Source organism: Corythoichthys intestinalis, chromosome 13 (genome assembly GCF_030265065.1).
Source record: "Corythoichthys intestinalis isolate RoL2023-P3 chromosome 13, ASM3026506v1, whole genome shotgun sequence".
Taxonomy (NCBI): domain Eukaryota; kingdom Metazoa; phylum Chordata; class Actinopteri; order Syngnathiformes; family Syngnathidae; genus Corythoichthys; species Corythoichthys intestinalis.
The window spans coordinates 39,240,491-39,262,668 of NC_080407.1; the positions used below are offsets into that span (position 1 = coordinate 39,240,491).

Sequence of the window (22,178 nt, forward strand, 5' to 3'; positions counted from 1 at the left end):
AGGGCGGAGCAAGCCACAGCAAACACAGCGGAGTGGACCAATCAGCAACGGGCGGGACAAGGGACTTGCGCGCGGAAGTAAACATACGAGGAGAGCGGAGTTTATTCAACATGGCTAGCGCGAGTCAGACTGTTGTCAATGACTTGTGTCGATGTGTTTTTGGTAATTTAAAACTGATTTTACCATGGATTGGAACATATTCAGTTAAATAAATGAATAAATGTGTCATTAAAATGCTTCTATTTCAATATTCATTTCTTAATTTCAATACTTATTTCAATTGTTATATAGATTTAAATTTTTATTTATCATTCAAATATTTATTTTATTACAACAGTTATTTCATTCTTGCACTCTTGTTCCCTTTGTACTGCATAAAATAATTTTATTTGTCAATGGCTCATCTAACTCCTAAGGCGGGCGGGGTTTGAGTCGATGGAGTCAAGCTATTGCTTCTTCCTTCCCAACATGGCAGCGATGGCTGAGGTTCTGCATGAGCTCTCTCTGGATTTACTAACAGACATATGAGACTTAGCAGAACATAATGACGCAGAAAATTTGGACCCTGGGCACGTGGCTTACAAAACACAGCGGTTTAGTTTATTACTGCAATCAGGCTAGCCATGTTGGGAAGGAAGGAGACTTGATCAAATCAAAGTCCGCCTAGTTCACAGAGTTTGATGAGCCAATGACAGAAAAAAAATGATTTCATGCAGTACAAGGGGAACGAGAGTGCAAGAATTCATAAAAAGTTAAATAAATGTTGGAATAAATAGTTAGATAAATATTAGGGCTGTCCCAAACGACTAATTTTCTCCCGATTAGTCAGCCGACTATTTTTACGATTCGTCAACTAATCTTACAATATTTTTTTTTTTTTTTTTTTTAACTAATTTAGCAATGAAATTTTTGTTGACTCTCATCAATTCACAAAAACATTTTGAAACACTTAAATTCTTTATTAAAGTACAAATAAACATAAATAACAATAATGAATCACAAATAAACAATGAGTTCTAATGCTGATAGAATCAACTTGTGCAAAAGAATGGAATGTAAACAGATTCAGAACACTGACTTCACCTTTCCAACATGATTCAAAACAATTCTTAAAAAAATACCTAGCATTAATATTATAGTATACTGTAGTACTATATATAATAGTATTATAATAATTATTCATTGCCAATCAGACTTTTCATAAAGGGTGTCATTTCAAAGGTATTCTTAGTGTAGAATCTGAAGTATGTAGGATTAATTCCAGAAATCGTTATCTATATGACCAACATGAAATGCTTTTATTTTTTAAATGTTTACCGGAAGTACGTTCAGTAAACCGCAAATTTATGCTTGACACTCCGAAAAAAAAACAACTTTTTGTCATTGCATGTGGTGTTAGTAATAGATTTTTTTTCCTTTTGCAAACGCTGTTAGCCAGCGATTTTTCATGTTTGAAGTGTCACCTTTTAACTGCAAGTTTTGGAGGAGGCTGCCTGTTTTATAGCCGGCTAAAGTAGGTCGTATTTTTTCCCCATTCACCTCAATGTCACAATGCTAACGTATATACCGCTTAATACAGATGTGTTTTCTTATTTTGTATGTCTGAACTTTAATTCTACAGCGTGTTGATGAGAGAAAAGAACTGGTGTCTCATATGCCATCAGCACGCACTCGCGCAGCGATAAAACGCAGCTGTGAAAATAAAACGCAGCCGTGAAAATGACCGCCCTCATTTTTATTTACCATGCGATAAATGGACTCATTGCATATCGCGACAGGCTAAGCAACTTCAATAAAACATGTAATTAGTTAGTTAGATGGACTTACAATCTCCTGTCGTTATCATTCACGGCCGACGTGTAGCCAAGCTTGGCATTGAAGAGACAGGACGCAATAGTGTACCCTCCTTTGTTTCTTTAAAAATAAGTCAATGTTTTGGACTCTCTGGTGCGCTTTTTTGGCTTTGTGCCGCTTTCCCCGCTTGCATACCAAGCGTCCGACATTCTGAACTTTCCACGCATATATTTTTTTAACCCTTCATTAACCGTCGACGGGATGTTGTGCTCGTTGACGGATTTACGTCATCGATGACGTCGACTATGTCGACTAGTCGGGACAGCTCTAATAAATACAAACTGAAATAAATTAATAAATGTTTGAAATAAATATATATTGGAATAAATAAATATTTAAATTAATATTGAAATAAAAATTGAAATAAATAAATACACATTGAATAATATTCTCTCATATGAATATTCATCTGAAATTACAACGAGTGACGTCAGCACCGAAAAAATGCTAGGCTAGGATGTGACGATTTGGATCAAAGGCACGCCATAAATCTTACGTCAATGTCCACATTGAGGTCGTTTTCACAGGCTTAAACCAGAAGTACTTTCATTAAGTTGAAGTACCTTTCTGCTTGCCTGGCATGGCCACACTGTTCTCCCTGTATTTTTCAAACACTGAGAGAAAAGTCTGGGAACCATCCCATTAACGGCCTCTCGAGCAGGTACAAAATCAATCGACAAATCAGATTTGTTTCTTTGCGTGACGTGTTCTTAACGAGCAATGTCACTCTTGCGCGTTGGAAGTCGTCTTCACAACAACACATACGGTGAACAGGAGAGCCGAGAATATGTTCCAATCCACGGTAAAATCTGTTTTAAATTACCAAAAACATATCGACACGAGTCATTGACAACAGTCTGTCTCGCGCTAGCCATGTCGAATAAACTCTGCTCTCCTCGTATGTTTCCTTTCGCGCGCAAGTCCCTCGTCCTGCCCTCGTCGTTTAACTAACGTCACGTCTGCCCGTCGCTGATTGGTCCACTCCGCTGTCTGTTTGCTGTGGCTTGCTCCGCCCTGGAAATTGTATCCGCTGAATGGTGGCCAGACTGAATAGCTGGAACAGCGGTGAGTCTGGTGTACCAGGCAACCTTTCTGCAGCTTTTTCTCCCCATTTCCAACTCAGCGCAGACGTAGTTAGGAGCAACAACAACCGATGCGATTTTCAAAATAAGGTGTGTAAAGGAACAATTTATATTTGACGGGCTATTTCAGCCGACTTATGCCAAATAGTGTGTAAATAATGAGCTATAGACCTCCTTTTACATTGTTCAAATTACGATGTATCTTCAAATCTTTAAAAAAAAAAAAAAATCTCAATTGCAATGCCTGGCAGCTTTTAACTTGGTGTGGCGGTGCATCATAAATAATTTTTATGTTAGGGAAACAAAAATATTGTCCTTAATAATTAAAGATACACGATAATATCGGTCGCCGATAATTATCGGCTGATAATGGCAATTATGACGTCACACAGATAATCCAGATAATAAAAAAATTCAACCGATAATGCAATCCGATAATTATATACTTGATTTTGCCTCCAAATGTGCGCAACCGAAGAATTCAGCACGCCGCCTCCTCAACCCCTCCCCTCTCTGAAGCCCCTGAGGGAGGAGGGGTTGAGGAGGCGGAGTTACAAGACAAGAAGTAGTTGAATATTATGGCGGCTGTTACTAAAAAAATGACGCTCTCGCCATCTGCGAAACATGTACCGTAGAAGTTCCATGAGGCAGAAAGAACGCGTCCTCATTCAAAGCCACTAACACAGCAGCCATTTAAAACTGCATCACAAAGAATTTTGGAACAAATACGAGGCTGCTGCTAGCAGGAATGCTAAAGCTATTGTAAACACTAAGTTAAACTACAGGGCTTGTGACGATACAGAGTCGGGCTGTTTGGGAATGCAGCCCAAGGCGGGTGGTAAATTTGCATCTAAGGCTAAACACCGGCACTACTGGAGACCGATAGTCGGCAAGTAGCCGTCTTCCGACGGAGCCCGCCGCTCTGGCCAGTCCGGCAGGCCGCCGCCGCCTCGCCGTAGGCGGGGCGAGCCCGGTTCCCCGGCCTCTGGACCTCCGGCGAACACCCCGGTTTCTCGAGGGTTCCCCCACGGCGTGCGAGCAGAGCCAGGACCCGAATACGCCGCGGCGAACCGGCCGGGGCGGGCGGATTATCCGGTGCGAATGTAGCTGTTGCCGCCGCCGCCGAGACGAGACACAGTTGTTGTTTTTTTTTACCTTAATGACCCAAGAACCAAAGCCCTGGATAAAAGAAATAATGCAGTTTATACGACCACCATTCTTCATGAAAAAGTGATGTCCGGTAAGCAAGCTTATCATGACGGCACAGTGGTTATAAGATTATTAAACATGGAGAAAACGAAGTCAGCCAGTCAATAATGCATTCAGAATGTGAAATGACGAGCGGTCAGATGACTTTGTAACGCTGCCTTTATTTTCGGCTTAATAAAACTCAGGCACAAAACAACACGCACGCGGATGCGAGCTCCAACTCCGTCCAAATAGTACTGCCGTGTAGCAGTTTAGCTGCTGTAACGCAAATGTCGTGAAAGCCGCAAATGTAAACAAAGCGCTGCAGAATGGGTACATTACATCTCGCTCTTTTGAGGTAATCATTTTCACAGACAAAGCATATAACATTAGCAATCACTTAAAATTATTTAACTTATTTCTCTGCTCAATTACAGTCACAGTAGATAATCAAATTCTTAAATCAATATTCTGTAGCCACAAATATTATTCAAAATCTTTCCTTCTTCAAGTTTTTTTTTTTATTTTATTTTTTTTTTTTTTTAAGGATTAAGTATAATAATGTTTTTTTGTTTTTGTTTTTTTTTTAAAAAAACCTGTCCTGTTCAGCTGTTTGACACAGAGAATGGAAGTCTAAGTGCCCGGATTCTGAACAGTTTTAATGTTTCACATTGAGAGTCTGACATACTCCCATTTTGATCATTCAAAATATCTTTTTATTATGACAAAGCAGCGAACAGGAAGGGATTATGGGGGGACAGAAGAAATACAAGAGAAGAAAGAAAAGAAACACATACACAAACAACAACAAGAAATACATTGAACATCTAAACTAGTTACTAATATGCTGGTGCTATCGTCAGCGAGATGTATTTCCGGTTTATTAAGTATAATATAATAAGTTTAAGTATAATATATAATATATTAAGTATAATAATGTATTGCTTAAAACAAGGCTGTTAAGATTATTTTCAGCTAGCTATTTTTCTTCCAAGAAATCAGAGAAATACACTTGAAGCGATGGCAGATAATTTCACTTATTGCCAATAGATTTACACTTAAAACTGACTAGTTTTAAGGAGGTGTGTTTTGCAGCAGATTAATGTTATATATGTTAGGAATGGCTTACTTTTAAACGCATTTTTGTGCAACTTAGGTATTTACTCTGTAAGTAATTGTTGCCAAAGGTTTACCATTACACAATGTCAGACAATCTGTCATTATTTAGATGTTTGAATTGACGACTTGTTCATACTTTATGTTGAAAAAAAGAGCAATAAATTATAATTTTGCACAGTAATATTTTCTTTTGTGTATACTTTAAAATTTTACATAAATCTTTTAATAGAATTATCGGCTTGACATTATCGGTTATCGGTTGGAATGAGGAGGAAATTATCGGTTATCGGTATCGGTTGAAAAATGCATTATCGTGCATCACTATTAATAATTTGTAAAGCCGATTCTAAAACACCAGATGCCTTGAATATTGTTAATTTTAACGGACTCGGCGTTTATTTAAAAAGTAATAGTATTACTCCGAGAATACATTTCGAAGTAATTGTTCGAGAATAAAAGTTGTATTATTACGTCGGGCTAATGTAGCTGAACAAGCAACCTCCGTTAAAATCAACAATATTGAAAGCATCTTGTGTTTTAGAATTGGTTTTACAAATAAGGAAATCCACATTATTTTGCCTTATCTACATCAATTATAATCAAGAGAGAATTTATATTAATGCTTTGTCGCAGCTCCCAGCTAACATGCATGTACGTCAAGTAATATTGTGACTTTTTTTTCCTCGAAGCAATAGTACAACTTTTATCTCGTAGCCCTTTTTTCAATTTATTTATTCCAAATTTATTCAGGTTTTTTTTACGTACTTAATTCCATTGATATGTGACATTTATGCGGATAACAATATATACATACCACAAAAAGAGAAAGTAAACAGTGAAGTCACAGTATTCCGAGTGTTTACATTCTGTTCTTCTGCACTAGTTGATGCCATCAGCATTTGACCTCATTGTTTGTATTTTATGTGTTTTTGTACTTTGGGGAAAAAAATGAAGTGTTCCAAAATGTTTTTGTGAATTAATAACGGGCATGAAAATGGGTCAGGGGTTAAAAAGGTGAGAAGGGTGTGGAGGAAATATGTTCCAGTACACTGTACACCCCAACAAAATATTGAGCTCTGTCAACCCACACTGTGTTTCAGCAGGGCCGTGCAGAGACCGGTGGAGGGGCAGGTGCTCGTAGATCAAAAGGGGCACATGAACAAGTATTTAATACACCTTAAACAACATAACTTCAATTTTAACCAGCTTTAGATAATAATTGGCTGCGACTGTGACATACTTTAATTGGGAGGGGGCAACAGTGAATAGAAATCATAACTGTCATCAAGACTTTCTGGCTGTGACTCAGTCAGTCTGCCTCTTTTCTTCCTTCAACCTCTGCATCAAAACTTCCTTCCTCAACTTGTTCATCTGAGAACAAACCACATCAGATGGTCACTGAGCCACCAACAGCACAGTTTTCTCAAAACTATTATCTCATTATTATCCATACTTAACAACTCTAGCACCTAATGATTAATAAAGCAATGACATAAAATCTTATAGAAAAATAACATTGTAATTGCGTTTATAATTGTATTTAATACCCGACTATCCTTGCAAACTTGTTCTTACTAGGTCTGCTATTCACCCAGCTGATGAGGTATCCACTGCCTTTAGCAGCCTCATCCAACTCCTTTTTTTATCCCTCAATCTCCTTTCCCTACGAGGCATGTCTATGTAATGAAATATAAATATTAAAAAAAAAAAAAAAAAAAAAGCTTTTAGTTTTAAAGCTTTCTTAATTTCTTTCTCTCAATAACGATGGAGGTAGATTTGTGTTTTTATTATTCAATCAAAAAACAAAGTTACTTCTATCAAAAACAAAGTTGCTTAAATCAAAATACAGTATATACTTTTAATCCCAAAAAAGTCACTTCAATAAAAAAATTGTTTTTGATTGCAAAAATAAATTTGAGACAAAAAAGCATTTGAAAACTATTTTTCTTGATTGAAACAAATGTTTCCTTTGCAGTAATGTTGTTTTATGTTTGGGCCACATTTTGGCTAGGACATTTGTGTCTTTATTATTCAATCAAATAAGTTGCTTCAAACAAAAAAATATATATATACACTGTAAATGCTAACATTCAAATTAATTAAATGTGATAAGTGAACTAAACTCAATTTTCATCAACCTGTTGTGAACACTACTTTTAAATAAGTAAGTAGTAATTTGGGGTTGGAGAACTTGCTTAACTTGATATATCCCAGTTAAGTCAAATTAGAAAAAATAATTTCTTGTACCCAGTGTCCTTTGGGCGTTCTATAAGACATGCGCAGATCTGCCCTGCCCACTTTCGCGCTCTTTCCAACACCTTTCTCAGTTATTTTCGCCATTGTGGGTTTACTTGTCCTCAGCACACTGATTTGGTAAGTAAATATTTTACTCTTTTGTAAACCGTCGATTTGTCTTGTTGTAGTGTAGTAGCCTGTGTGCTGCCAGGGAGGAGAAGTGTCAATTACATCAAATATCACCGCCAGCAAGCATGCTATATGACCGTGACAGTAACCTCATCATTTTCAGAAACAAATGTAGACTACAGTTTATGGTAGACTCCCATTTTATGCCGCCGTTTTAAATTCTTGACAGACGGGGCTCGTAACGTTTTTAGGCGATGGGAGAGGTTTTTAAAACCGATTTAAAACAGTTACCCAGCGGTTTTAAGTTAGCTAGACCGAGGGGAGGTTCGCTTCCTGTTTTAAAAATAAAAACACTAATTCTATCGTTAGCGGGTGTTTTATTTTGTGAAACTAACAGGAAGTGCCTTAATCACTACGGCTAGCTTGAGTAGCGCCGAATATGCACGTTGTAGATCTACTTTCTCACGTAAAAATGTTAGAAATGTCTATAAAGTGATTTATTTACAGAGTTAGAGCTAGAATTAAGTCAGCTTCAGCCTGTCTATTTCGGCTCAGGTAAGAGCTAAATGCACAGTCAGACTTTATGTGCGCCAACGTAATCGGTTCTTGCGCTGGAGCAGGGGTCCCCAAACTACGGCCCGCGGGCCGGCCAGATTCGGCCCGCCTCCACAATTGGTCCGGCCAGCCCTGAAACCCCCCCCAATAGTGTTATTATTTCCTGGCTTTTTTCTGTGAAGAACCCAGTCAGGGTTATTTGGTTATTATCTATTTAATTAATTGTGTTATTATTATTCATTATTATATGATATTATATTATGTTATAATTATTTTTATTTTACTTTGTTCCAAGAAGAATTCAGAAAGGGTTATTTAATTATGGCTTTCTGAAAAACAATAATTTTTTACATTTAGGCACTGCTGCAATCGTCACACTTTTTCTGTTACAAACTGACCCGGCCCCTCATCAGAGAAGGGAAAAGTCATGTGGCCTTCACAGGAAAAGGTTTGGGGACCCCTGCTTTAGAGTGTTTGTCATCTGCCCTTCCATTTGCTTTTCTTCATGTGCAGTGCTCCCCCTCCATGTTTGATCAAACTGCACTGATAATTTGAAATTTTTTAAAAATGCATTAATCGCAAAAATCAGAGGACTAGATCACATTTCCCCCTGTTATTTCACCACTTTAACTTTGGTCTAACCTAATATAGGAATACAGATAGAAAGAGTGCAGAGATCACACTCGACGCTATAACAACCTGGTGTGTTTAAGGTTGGTCATTTATGTGCCTATATTTTGAAATTGTTGCCTTAATTTTGTGTTCTTTTTCACCATCCCCCAATCAGGCTGAAGCAAATGGTCAAAAGTCCACACATACCTCAGTCTCAGCAATTACAGGTATGTTTCATACACTGATCAATGAATCATTTAATATTTGTATTTGTTTCATGGGTTGGGATAACAAACATGCATTAATGTTTTTACAGATGGATTAAGAAATTAATTGTACATCTCAATTTGAATGTTCAAAAATAATCATTTACGTTAATTTAAAAATAACTCATTATTAAACATTTTAGTTTGTGAATATTAAAATAATTTATTGCAGATTTTAATTTGTGATTAAAAATAATTGGACATTTTAATTTGTGACTGTTAAGAAAAAATGTAACTTTTTTTTTTCTAACAAGTTCTCAATGCTGAAATTATCGTGTCTTTTCAGGTCAACCAAAGCAGTATTCTCTAATGCAGTGGACTTGCAAGTACTGCACATTTTCTGCTGAAAAGAGCCTACTTGCTTAAGCATTACCGCTTAAAACATGGATACCACACTCGGACATCCCTACTCCCATGTCTTCATAAGGACTGCCTCTGCACATTTAAATCTTTTAATGCACTCAAAGTACACCTATCGACATGGCACTCTCAAAAAGATGCAGGCAAAAGTGGAGAAACTGCATTCGACCGTCAGTTGTGCAACTTTGTGGAGCCCTGCTCAGAAGCAGACTTCTTTACCCATTTGCGAGGACATCTTAAGCTGAGGCAAATGGTTACTTGCCCATATCAAGACTAACTTTCAGAGCAGTATTTATTCGACCTTCACTGCACACAAAAGCAAAGAAATGTGAAATGTGTTTGAGCCATAGTGTGGGTAGGACATTTGTGTCTAAATCATTCAATCCCAATAAAAGTTGCTTTAATCAAAAAAAACTTATTTTTAATCAAAGAAAAAGAACCTTTTGCAAAAATATATTTTTTTGAAAATATATATATTTTTAAATATATATATTTTTTATTGACGTGTCACTTTTTTTTAAAGGAAAAAGTTTAAAACTTTTTAAAGTGGAAAAAGTTTTGAACGCATTTCTTTTTTTCTTTTTGAAGTGGAAAAAGTTTTGAAGGCACTTTTTTTCGATTGAATCATTTTGACACAAAGATACGACTTCAACGCTACATGTTTGAGTGGCAGGTGACTACACCAATGGCATAAAAGAATGACTAATGGCCACCAGGGCTCCATCGAGCCATCGGACTCTGCTCGAGTCCAAGACAAAAATAGGGCACCGGTACGGGGGGGTGACATCGGCATCTCACCGGAGTGCCCGCGATGGTATGGTGCGCTGCTGCTTAATGTGATTCAAGAGGGGAACTTCACCCACTGCCCTGACGTGACGGTTGGCAATCGGGGTCCAACCGCAGTGTCGCGACGCGCCGGTATGGGAGTGGCCGACGAGTGGCCCGACACTAGCCTGCCCAGTAGCCCACGCCGGGAGCCCCGTGGCTTCAGCTTTGAATGAGTATCGTGTCAGTCGCGGGCCGTCTACTCAACAGCCGGCCTCCGCGCCGGGGTGGTGATATCGGGGTCCGCCAGTGTGCCGCAACAAGGCACCGTACCATCGCCGGCACACCGGTGAGATGCCGATGTCACACCCCCGTACCGGTGCCCTATTTTCGGCTTGGACTCGAGCAGAGTCCGATGGCTGGATGGAGCCCTGGTGGCCATTATTTTTGCTTCCTGCTTTTATGCCATTGGCGTAATCACCTGCCACTCAAACATGTCAGAAGTAGCGTTGAAGTTGGATCTCGTGTCTAAATGATTCAACTGAAAAAAAAGTGCCTTCAAAACTTTTTCCACCTTAAAAAAAAAAAAAAAAGTTTAAAACTTTTTGCTTTTCAAAAAAAAAAGTGACACGTCAATTAAAAAATAAAAATTAAAAAAAATATATATTTTTTTTTTCAAAAAAATATTTTTGCAAGTTTTTTTTTTTTTTTCCAAAAACAAAAAGGATTGCTTCAATCAAAGAAAACAGTTTCAATGAAAAATAAAGTGTAAATTTCTGAGTCTCAAATATTTTCTCACATTCAAACCTTTTTTCTACAATTGTTTTTTTTAAATTTTTTTTATTGAAGTGATTTTCTTTTGAAAATATACATTTTTTGTTTGAAGCAACTTATTTTTTGATTGAATAATAAAGACACAAATGTCCTAGCCAAAATGTGGTCCAAACGCAGAATTACATCAATCAAAAAAGTTGTTTCAATTAAAAAAAAAAAAAAAGAATTAAATAAAAATTTTTTTTTTTCAATCAAAGAAAAATAGTTTTCAAACATATTGTTTGACTTACAAATTTATTTTTGCATTCAAACAATTTTTTTTGATTGACATGACTTTTTCTTTGATTGAAAAAAAAAAAATATATATATATATATACTAATGACATATTTTTGAATAGAAATTACTTTTTTTTTTTTTTTTTTTAAGAGGAAAAAGCTTAATATGAAATTAGAATTTGAATAAAAATAAGACACATATTCTTGGTAAGATTTTAGGTTTCTCAGGTGTATAACTCCAGTACACGTTTTGCATTTACTCTTTTAGTGATGTGAAAAAAACAAAGTATCTTGTTTACTGTATCAGGTGTTAAAGTGAAATTTGAATTTGAACTGAGTTGTGTGTTTTAAAAAGAGTTCTGTATTTTTGTTTATTTTATCACTGCTGCGCAGTTTAAACCATGGCACAATGTTGATTGTAGTTCCAGTTTTGATCACTAATATTGTTGGAGAAATCAGAACTGTTAGCTTTACCAGAGCTCAAGCTCATGTTGTAATGGGAAACTAGTTTGACGCCATGTCTTCAATGCTGAGTTAATGTCCTGAAATTATGATAATAGGATCTCGCCTGTTAGTCTTTGGAAATTACAGGATAGGAGTGGACATTGATGCAGTTCAGGTATTATTCAGTAATTTCTGTAGCAAAAGGTTATTTTAGGTACTTATACTTTGTATGAGGTGCAAAATGTTTGCAAAAGTGGGTTTATAATTAATCCACTGATTGTTCATTGATACTGAGCATTAACCAAACACCGTTCAGCCTGCCAGGAGCCAGTGTCTCCCATTAAATGCACTTTTGAGCATTTTAAAGTAAATTTTAATTCCATTGAATTAATCCAATGAGTGTTTTCCATTTATTGTGTTTTGGGGGTCATTACTGTTAGATAATGTGTTTTTAATGAAATTAGTATGTGCAGATGTAATTTCTATTGTGGAATTCTTTTAGGTCAAGAAAATTAAGTTGACCTGAATATGATGGGAGTACTGTACACTCAAAATAAACAAGTTACTGTAATCCAGTTATTTAAGTTAGTTTGAGTACTGCCAACTCAACTCACTTCGCGGTTTTCACTTATTGCGGCGGGTTCTGGTCCCCATTAACCGCGAAAAACGAGGGATCCCTGTATTTCTGAAAAGCTTTAAGAAGCAAGAGTCATTCCTACCACTCGTCGGGCCGGTGTTGTGCCGACACCGGCCGTCAGCTCAAGTCCCAGCCGAAAATAACGCGTCTCAGGCGAACGACGGGAGCGATACGAGGCGCCCCCCTCCATCCGAGAGCAGCCGCTTGATTTGACTCAACAGTGTGTTTCTTCATTTATATTACCGCTAAAAACACAGGCTTGACGCCAATTTAACGGGAGCTATTTTTTTTCATGGGAGATTTGGCTCGCTCTGGCAGTGTTCAACGCAAGCTGCAACGAATGGCAGTAACTTTTTTATATCGCAAAATGTGAAAACGATTGAAACCATTACTCACCAAATTCAATCTGCTGGCAAATACAGGCAAGTGTGTATGCTGCGCTCTGGTCTGCCCCGGTGTGGGTAAGGCCTGCTTTTTGTTTTCGCAGCTTTGCAATCCAACCAAAGGCTCTCCGAGCACTCCATGTACACGTATGGCGTGCGCGCGTTTGGAATAATGGAACGCAGCTTGGGCCGATGATTGGTTCTCGTCAGCGAAGCGTCTAGAAGGATTTGCTGACTGTGTTCTTAAGTGCTCAGTTTACGTACTAAATTAATCACAGGATGATAAATAATGTTGTTAAATAAAACCTCCCGACCCCCCCCCCCCCAAAAAGAATTTCTCCTCGGATCTACGCAATTCTAGTAGGTCGCCCTTTTTGACTTCAAAACGGCGAATTTCGCTGAAAGGTGAGAGATTTTCATGCCTGTAATAATCGTCAACAGAAATTTAATTAAAAGTTAAAAAAAAAAAAAATATATATATATATATATATATATATATATTGGACGAGTCGACTCATCGTTAAAGTCTGCAGACAAATGGGGAGAAAAATACTCATTTAGGACAGCCCTAGATTGATTTTTTTTTTTTTTTACTTGATTGAAACAACTTTTTCGATTGAGGGAATGTTGTCTTGATTTTGGGCCACATAGGACACGAAGGACATTTGTGTGTAATTCCATCAAAAAATAAGTTGCTTCAAAACAAAGACAAAATATTTTCAAAAGAAAAATCGCTTCAATCAAAAAAGATTATGTTTTTCAATCCAAGGCTCCAGACCGCCACCAAATGGGGGCTTTTCGCGACTAAAATTGGAGACAGTGCAAGTATTTTTTTCATTTACTAACACATGTGCGACAAGTAAGATTGCCATTTTTTTCTGACACACTCTTTCACGGTTAAATCGACTAGTTTGCTGTAATGTAACGAGCTGGTTTGATAGCCTTATTTTGATTGAAGCAACTTTTTTGTTGTTGTTATTGAAAAATGACACAAATCTACCTCCATTATAAGTAAAGGTGTGTGAAATTTCAGATTCTTAGATTATTCGCGATTCAGCCGCTGAAGATTCGAGAACGGTTCACAAACATCCAAATTCCGATTTTAAAAAAATGCTTACTAAAGCGGAACTAAAACACAGTCAGCACGGTCTTCGGGATGCAATGAGGAACGGACCCAGAGTAAACATCCACATAAACCGCCGACAGATGCTACAAAAAAAAACGCCCAGTTGCTGTAACCTTCGCCCACGTTACTAAAAACTACGTCCACATAATGCTACGGTATATATCACATTATATACAACTAGATGCGAAATGACTCGCAGGCGTTAGTAAACAGACGCCATCTTAAATCAGTAGACTTTTCAGGAAGGCTCTGTTGTAGCAAACTTTCCAAGCGAAGCTAATTCACTTTTTAAATACTCCTAAATCGGCAAAATTTTGACTTGATTCTATCAACATTAAATTTAATTGAATGTAGCTTTAAACTCTTTTTTCAGAATTGTGACTTGAGTATTTTATTTAATGTTTTGAACTGTTAACTTGATACTGAAATAGTACTTTATTTAAGCCTGGGAGGATTTTTGTACTATTTTTGTAACTAATGTACGAAACTATTAGGCTCGAGCGTATGACGTGGCACTCGCGAGGTTTCCGCCGCTATCGCCATTACGGATGCGGTAAACATAAACAGTGAGGCATTTCAACACAGGTCGCTCTTTAAAAATGGTTGGAAATTATTGTGCGGTAAAGAATTGCAACAAACGATCGAATAGAAAGGAGAATGTACAGCTCGACGGAACACCATTGAGTTTCTTCCGGATCCCTAAATGGAGAAAAGGCGAGGGAAAGGTCATATCCGAACTTACCAAACGTCGAAGAATGGCATGGGTGGCCTCGATCAGAAGGAAGGGCATAACGTTTGATTCTCCAGTTACACACAGTTTGCTCTATGCACTTCCACACTTAATTTCGTTTGTTTACGCAAATTTCGGTAACTTTATGCCCGAAGTCGGCCTGTTGTTAGCTATAGCTACAGCTAAACAACTAGCATGAATACATGTGCATTGTCTTCATAAGACATAATTCCTGTCGTTGCTAAATGAAAAGTCTGTAATATTTTGACGTGAGAGAGTGGCAAAGAATTTGTACACTGGCTGCATTTTCTGCAACAATAAATTTGTACATCCGTGGTCACAGACTAATGTAAACACACATTGCCTACCTTTGCTAGAAAGATGGTGTTGCCGTTTGCTATGGTCATAATGTGCAGATCCTGCACCCATCCGCAGCAAAACTGTTCGTAGCTTTGTAGCGATTTGTAGTTACGGAATTGCTGATGAGTGTAGTAACTTACACCAAACACTAAATACAGCATGATGTCCATTTCGCGTAGTGGTGGAAGCTTGTCGACATCTTTATTCCAATTGTGTTCGGCTTGCTCGTAAGGGTCAACATTGTTCACATCCGGGGCCGGATGTATGAGTGGGCCGGGGTGGGCACGGCCCACCCAGATGTGAGTCGTGCCCACCCAATCAAAATGTCGGGAATATCTATTGTAGCGTCGCACTGGATATAGAGAACGCACGAAGAGTTGGTCTCACCTACTTTTTTATAGCAGGATTAACGGTTACTGTTGGCCGCAACAACGCCGAACAAGCAATCACTTAAACAAGCTGTTTTTCCAACCTCGTTTGTTATCCGCGCGCTTCCTCTCTCTCCTCCAGGCACACACACACGCACCCTCCGCTCGCCCCGCCCACTCCTACTCATCCAACCACACACACCCAATCTGTACCAGAAGCGTTCGCTGACGGTAGGAAGCTGATAGAACAGCAATAATACTGTGGGGTCGTTACACTAAATATTCGGTCAAAGAAAGTAAAAAGATATCACAATATCTGTACCAATACCATATTATTGGGTGGGCAGCCGTTTTCCTCCCGACAGAACATAAAAAATTATTTTTGCCAGCGATGCCGAGTAGCTGTAAAAGCTGTAGTAGTACCAAGTAGCTCTACCGATTTCACCAATGAGACGTCGCAAAAATAATCACATGACTCTATTATACAAATCAGGCGCAAGCTTGCCGTCCTAGCTTCACGCCAGCCTGCTCAATCGTGTGGTCTTTAGTACCGTAAAAAAAATGAAGTATTTTATATTGAGCGCTGCTCTCAACAGGATTCAAAAGTGCGGATTTCAACCTCTATACCAGTTTTTATTTGGCATTGATTGACCAAGGATAACCGGATATATGCTCCTTTTCATTTCTAAATAGTAATAATGAAGAAACTCCTCACTATTCAAACTAGGAACTATTTTTTCCACCAGAGGGCACTCATGCTCTTTGGACGAAGAATGCCTCGTTTATATATATTTTTCTCTCATTGGAATACATTTTTTTGGTATTTCTTTGGCTTTATGCGGTTATGTAATGTGTTATTGTCCAGTATCATTATAACAACGGTTCATATACCATTGTAAAAAAAAAAAAAAAAAAAAAAAATTAAACAAAAATAAGCAGTTACTCAAAATGTCACTCTTAATTGAGTATTCTTTTCACTGCATACTTATTTATTTGTACTTGAGTACATTTTTTGGATGACTACTTTTACTCTTACTTGAGTAATATTAGTTTGAAGTAACACTACTCTTAGTTGAGTAAAAATGTTGGCTGCTCTACCCACCTCTGTGTTTAAATATTGCAATTTAAATTTGCTTATAAAATCCAGACACTTATTCTGGAAGTTTTCAAAATGTTTCTTAAGTAGTTTTTAAAAACAAAGGTTTAATCAAACAGTGTACCAATGAAACCATTACATATGCACTGCAAAACCCAAACCCCAAAAAAAGAAAAGCTTCCCTTGTTTTCTGTGTAAATATACTAGAAATAAGTGAAATTATCTGCGAGTGCTTCAATTATATTTACTCACTTAGATTTCTTGAAATAAGAAAAATACCTAGTTGAAAATAAGCTTAAAAAACTTGTCAGAAATGTTTTTAAATTCAAGAATAGAGATTGTTCAAAACATTATTTGAAAGCATTTTTCTCTTGATTTAGGTGAAAAATGACCAACTTGTAGTTGTATGGCCTTAATAAGAACAAATACTGTAGCAATAGTAATATTTACTTAAAGTAAGTGGAAGAATCTGATGCATTAATCGGTTAACCAGCCGTTAACACTCAGAACAAGATACAGAAAATTATTCGACTAGATTTAAGAAAAATTAAAGAAATGCAGAGGGTAAAAAAAAAAAAAGACTGCATTGGGGGTGCCCCCTCAAGATTTCTTAGTGCCCACTCTGGTGGGTAAACCTAGATCCGGGCCTGTTCACATCCTTAAAATTGCTCACATATCTGTCCTTCGCCGTGGTAACAAGTTTGTCTCTGTATCGAACTGGCAAGTTTTCCTAATTTTTTTCCATCTTTGGCACTCGTACTTGAATTGTATTTGCCGTTAAGTTTAAATGTCCTGTGATGCAGACGTGCTTCCGAAATGGCTGCGTTGTCGCAAATCTCGCATGATCCCGTGCTGCTGTGACGTAAACGCTCGAGCCTAATAAAAGCAGCTAATAGCTGGGGAGGCACCAATAATAGGGAATGGGACGTACTACGTCACTGTTTGGCTAGGCCGCCATGCTGGCAATATCCTTCCGGCAGACTCAACGGGGATTGTAACGTGTGGTAGTGCTAACCTAATTCCTTCGGTGTATTAGAAAGAAAATATGGGTGTGCATTGTTGTGTTACCGGGTGCAACAGTGTCTCCTGCGACAAAAAAAAAAAAGGGCGAGGAAAACTGGACTCACTTCTCACCGTTTTCCTGCATGGAGGACCAAATATCAGATCACGAAGGCACGACGGATGGCTGGGTTGCAGCGGTTCGTCGGAAAAGCATTTCTTTTGATCATATTTCTGCTGGAATGAGAGCGTGTTCCCGTCATCTCTACTCTTGTAAATTGAACGATTTATCCGTTTTGGTTTCAATACGTTTATTTTTTTTACCGTTGTGTAAATCTGCCTCGGTAGCAATGCTAACCTACTCCTCCTCCTCACCTACCTGTTGTGTTACTAGGTAAACCTGCTGACAAGACATCCCGATTGGTCACCATCTCTCTTCTTGGATTATTTGACAAGGAAAATTTGTTCAATTGAGTGGTTCCATTTGTCTTGTGTCGGAATCAAACAAGCCCGTGCAGCAGACGCCGTCTGGGTCTGCCTTTCTTGCTGATAAACTGCGGGCTTTTAACTTGTGAAAATGCAAGAACTTTAATGCACATATTTATTCTGCCTGGCTATTTAACTAAGGCCAGTGAAGTGTTGTTGTTTTTTTTAACCACTTTGACCAAGACACGTTTCATTGTAATGTTGAATTGATAAATTCTATTATTATTTATAATTATTCTTGTTTGCACTAATGTAGACTTTAGACTGTCAATTCAAATAGTGTTGGAAAAGTTGCAATACCTAAAATAGAAATGCAAGAACTGTAATGTACATATTTATACACCTTTATCTACCTGAGGCCACTGAATGTTTTTTTAACTGCTTTGAAAAATACAGGTTTTGTTGTGATCTTTTATTTATATAGTATATAGCTTTTTATAATGTATTATGTATTATAATATTTGCTACCCCCTGTCAGAGTGTGGGCCATTTTGCACTAAAAGGATTTTAAACTGTCAGTTCAAATATTGTGTTGCAGAACTTGCAATACCTAAAATGGAAATGCAAGAACTTTAAACCACATATTTATTCTGTCTGGCAATTTACCCAAGGCCAGTAAATAGTTTTTTAAACTGCTTTGACAAAGACACATTTATGTTAGCCTTTGACACAATCGACCATAATATCTTATTGCAGAGATTAGAATGTGACATAGGCATTAGAGGAGCAGCCCTATGCTGGTTTAAATCATATTTATCTAATAGGTACCAGTTTGTCAATGTAAACCAGCAATCATCATCGTACTCTAGAGTTAGTTATGGTGTGCCGCAAGGATCTGTCCTCGGGCCCATCTTGTTTACGCTGTATATGCTTCCTCTAGGTAATATCATCAGAAAACATAGCATTAACTTTCACTGTTACGCTGACGACACACAACTGTATTTATCAATTAAACCTGAGCAGGTCAGGCAAGTAGAAAAACTAAGCGCCTGCGTCCGAGATATAAATACCTGGATGAGCACTAACTATCTTCTACTTAACCCTGAAAAGACAGAAGTCCTCATAATAGGCCCGAAAAGTGTTAGAGACTCTTTATCTGCCCAGATAGTCACTCTGGACAATGTAAGTGTAGCCTCCAGCGCCACAGTTAAAAACCTAGGAGTTTTATTTGACCCTGACTTATCGTTTAAAGCACACAGTAAACAAACCTGTAGAACGGCTTTCTTTCACCTGCGCAACATTGCCAAAATTAGAAATATTTTATCTAAAAGTGATGCAGAAAAATTAATTCACGCGTTCGTTACATCGAGATTGGATTACTGTAACTCCCTACTTGCAGCTTGTCCTAAAAACTCTCTAAAAGGTCTTCAGCTAGTCCAAAACGCAGCAGCAAGACTTTTAACAGGAACCAATAGAAGAGAGCACATCACCCCTGTGCTCCGGGCACTTCACTGGCTTCCAGTCGAGTTTAGAATTAAATTTAAAATACTCCTTCTTACATTTAAGACCATTAATGGGTTGGGGCCATCTTATCTCACCGATGCTCTCGTTCCATACCGCCCCAACAGAACACTCCGATCTCAGAATGCAGGTCTACTGGTAGTTCCCACGGTTTATAAAAGTACTGTCGGAGCTAGAGCCTTTAGCCACCAAGCCCCTGTTTTATGGAATCAGCTTCCAGCTAGTATTAAAGAAGCCGAGACAGTCTGCACATTTAAGATTAGATTAAAAACGTTCCTATTCGACAAAGCTTATGGTTAGGCTAGTTGAAGTCGGAGTAGACTCACAGTTTAGTTTAAGCTGCACTAGAAGCTATAATGCTGGGGGCAGTACAGCCGCTGAGTTCTATCTCCTTTTCTTACTCTACCTACCACTTGTCTTACTTTATTTCTATTTTCCAATGTTAATATCTAGTTGTCTAGTCTCTTCATCACTAGTCACCCGGTGTCCCCTTTCCCCCCTCCCCTCTGGGGAGGGGCTATTTTTCAGCTGCAGCCTCCTGACTGTCCGGACCCCTGGCTGGATTGACGTCCTCGCTGCTACCCCCGTCTCATCTGACCAGAGGGACCTCTTCTTGCTCCTTTACTCCACTGTATTTTTACGGACTACAATTTCGCTTGCTAATTCCCATTAGCCGTTCTGGGGTTCCTGTCTATCCGTCCTGGGAGTGGATCTCTCCTGACTGTGGTACTCCCCAAGGTTTCTCATTTTTCTCCCAATTGACTCTGGAGTTTTTGGAGTTTTTCCTTGCCGGCATGGAGGGTCTTAAGGATAGGGGATACCCAGGACTTGAACTGTATCTATTCATCTTTGTTGCTTCATTTCTAATTGTGTATCATATTGCCTCTGTAAAGCCCTTTGAGACCTCTGTTGTGATTGTGGGCTATACAAATAAAATTGAATTGAATTGAATTGTTAAACTTGTATATATTACTTATAATTATATAATATTTGCTGACCCCGTCAGAGGGTGGGCCTTGTTTGCACTAATTTAAAGATTTTAAACTGTCAGCTCAAATATTGTATTGGAGAAGTTGCATTACTTGAAATAAATCTATTGCAACTTATCAGTCCCAGTTCTTGTCTACAACACTGTCCACACATTGTCAATGCATATTCCAAATAGAATAACAAAATTAAGTCACCTGACTTTGTAATTATTACACCTGTTTATTATGAAGACCTGAAGTAAACAACAAGCAGTTAGTTTGTCAAGAAGTTGTTCAAGTCATGTTTTGGTATTCATATTTTATTGACTTTTCACAACAACACTTGGGATCGTGTTTGTAAGAGCAGAGCAAACTGAAGTTTCAGCGTGCACTCTTCGCCTTTCCAACCTCTCATAACGCTCCGATGTGGTGCGCTTGACCTCAGAATAACCCAAGAAGAGATATGGTGACCAATCGGGATGTGTTGTCAGCATTTCATATGCAGGTTTTCCTAGTAACACAACAGGTAGGTGAGGAGGAGGAGTAGGTTAGCATTGCTACCGAGGCAGAACAGAACACACACAACGGTAAAAAAAACACAAAAAAAACGTACTGAAACCAAAACGGATAAATCGTTTAACTTACAAGAGTAGAGATGACGGGAACACGCTCTCATTCCAGCAGAAATATGATCAAAAGAAATGCTTTTCCGACGAACCGCTGCAACCCAGCCATCCGTCGTGCCTTCGTGATCTGATATTTGGTCCTCCATGCAGGAAAACGGTGAGAAGTGAGTCCAGTTTTTCTCGCCCTTTTTTTTTTTTTGTCGCAGGAGACACTGTTGCACCCGGTAACACAACAACCCATATTTTCTTTCTAATACACCGAAGGAATTAGGTTAGCACTACCACACGTTACAATCCCCGTTGAGTCCGCCGGAAGGATATTGCCAGCATGGCGGCCTAGCCAAACAGTGACGTAGTACGTCCCATTCCCTATTGATTTATAATCGAATCATAGCCTCTGAATTGTATTCGTAATCGAATCGTTAGGTGCTCAAGGTTCCCACCTCTAAAAATAAAACTAATAGAATGAATAAAAACCTAAGTATCTCGAGGCCGAGCCGAGTGTCCTCTTTTTGGAAATCAAAGTCCGGTCAATCTAGCCAATTTAGCGTCCAAGAGCGGAACTTCAAACCACCCGAGTGTTTTCCGCCATAACCAAATTTCCCTTTCGGAGGGTCAATCAAGGATTATCTTCATGATTCAAAACGATAGATGTTCAATACCCTGGGGACAAAAAATGAATTTTACTGCATTTCCCGAATCGGTGCACAAACCTGGTAGCCTGCGAAGAACAACTTTTACTTGCATTTTGCAAGCATTCGATAGTTGATGTTGTCGCTGATGTTTCGCACCACAAAGTTCCGCCTCTAAATTTTCGGCTGGCGTCCTTCTTGCTCGCATTTTGCACACTTTAGGAGGCTCCCACTTGATTTTCAAGCGACGAACCACGTTTTTCCTGTTCGGAAGCTAAGCTAAGCTAAGCTAAGGTAAACCAAGATAACTAGGCTCCGAAGCTTCAACAAGCACAAAGACCACTTGAAGATGGACGGTTCCAGTTAAGTAGTTCTGAACCTCCTGCGTCGCAATGTGGGTTAAACTCCGCACAAAAAGCAGCGTGTTGCTGAGCACGTTTTATTTTTCGTAGCTTCTTTCTTAGCTTAGCTCCCGCAGCTAATGGAGCGTACCAACTCTCTCAATAACAGAGGAGTGTCCTAACAACTAGAACGAACAGAGCACACAAAAAAGTTCGGGTCATTTTTGCGATAAATTGGGGGGCTTGAGATATTAATTTCGAGTGATGACGTCCCTCTAAGACCCTCATTTACTGCAAAATGGTTCA

The 22,178-nt window shown here is 38.5% G+C and overlaps 2 protein-coding genes across 4 annotated transcripts in view; both read right to left on the minus strand.

Annotated features, from left to right (window-relative positions):
* The window catches only part of LOC130927680 (gastrula zinc finger protein XlCGF57.1-like), a 59,813-nt gene extending 37,814 nt beyond the window's left edge, over positions 1-21,999 (minus strand). For all 3 annotated transcript variants that reach the window (XR_009066483.1, XM_057853642.1, XM_057853641.1), the window contains exon 1: positions 21,613-21,999. Coding sequence is in view for 2 of the 3 variants with exons in the window: in XM_057853642.1 (XP_057709625.1) it covers positions 21,613-21,739 (127 nt within the window). In the remaining variant the exon portion in view is untranslated. The remainder of the gene's footprint in view (positions 1-21,612) is intronic.
* Positions 1-22,178, minus strand: part of LOC130927694 (E3 SUMO-protein ligase ZBED1-like) — a 287,791-nt gene that overhangs the window by 54,994 nt on the left and 210,619 nt on the right. The gene's annotated exons all lie outside the window — the stretch shown is intronic.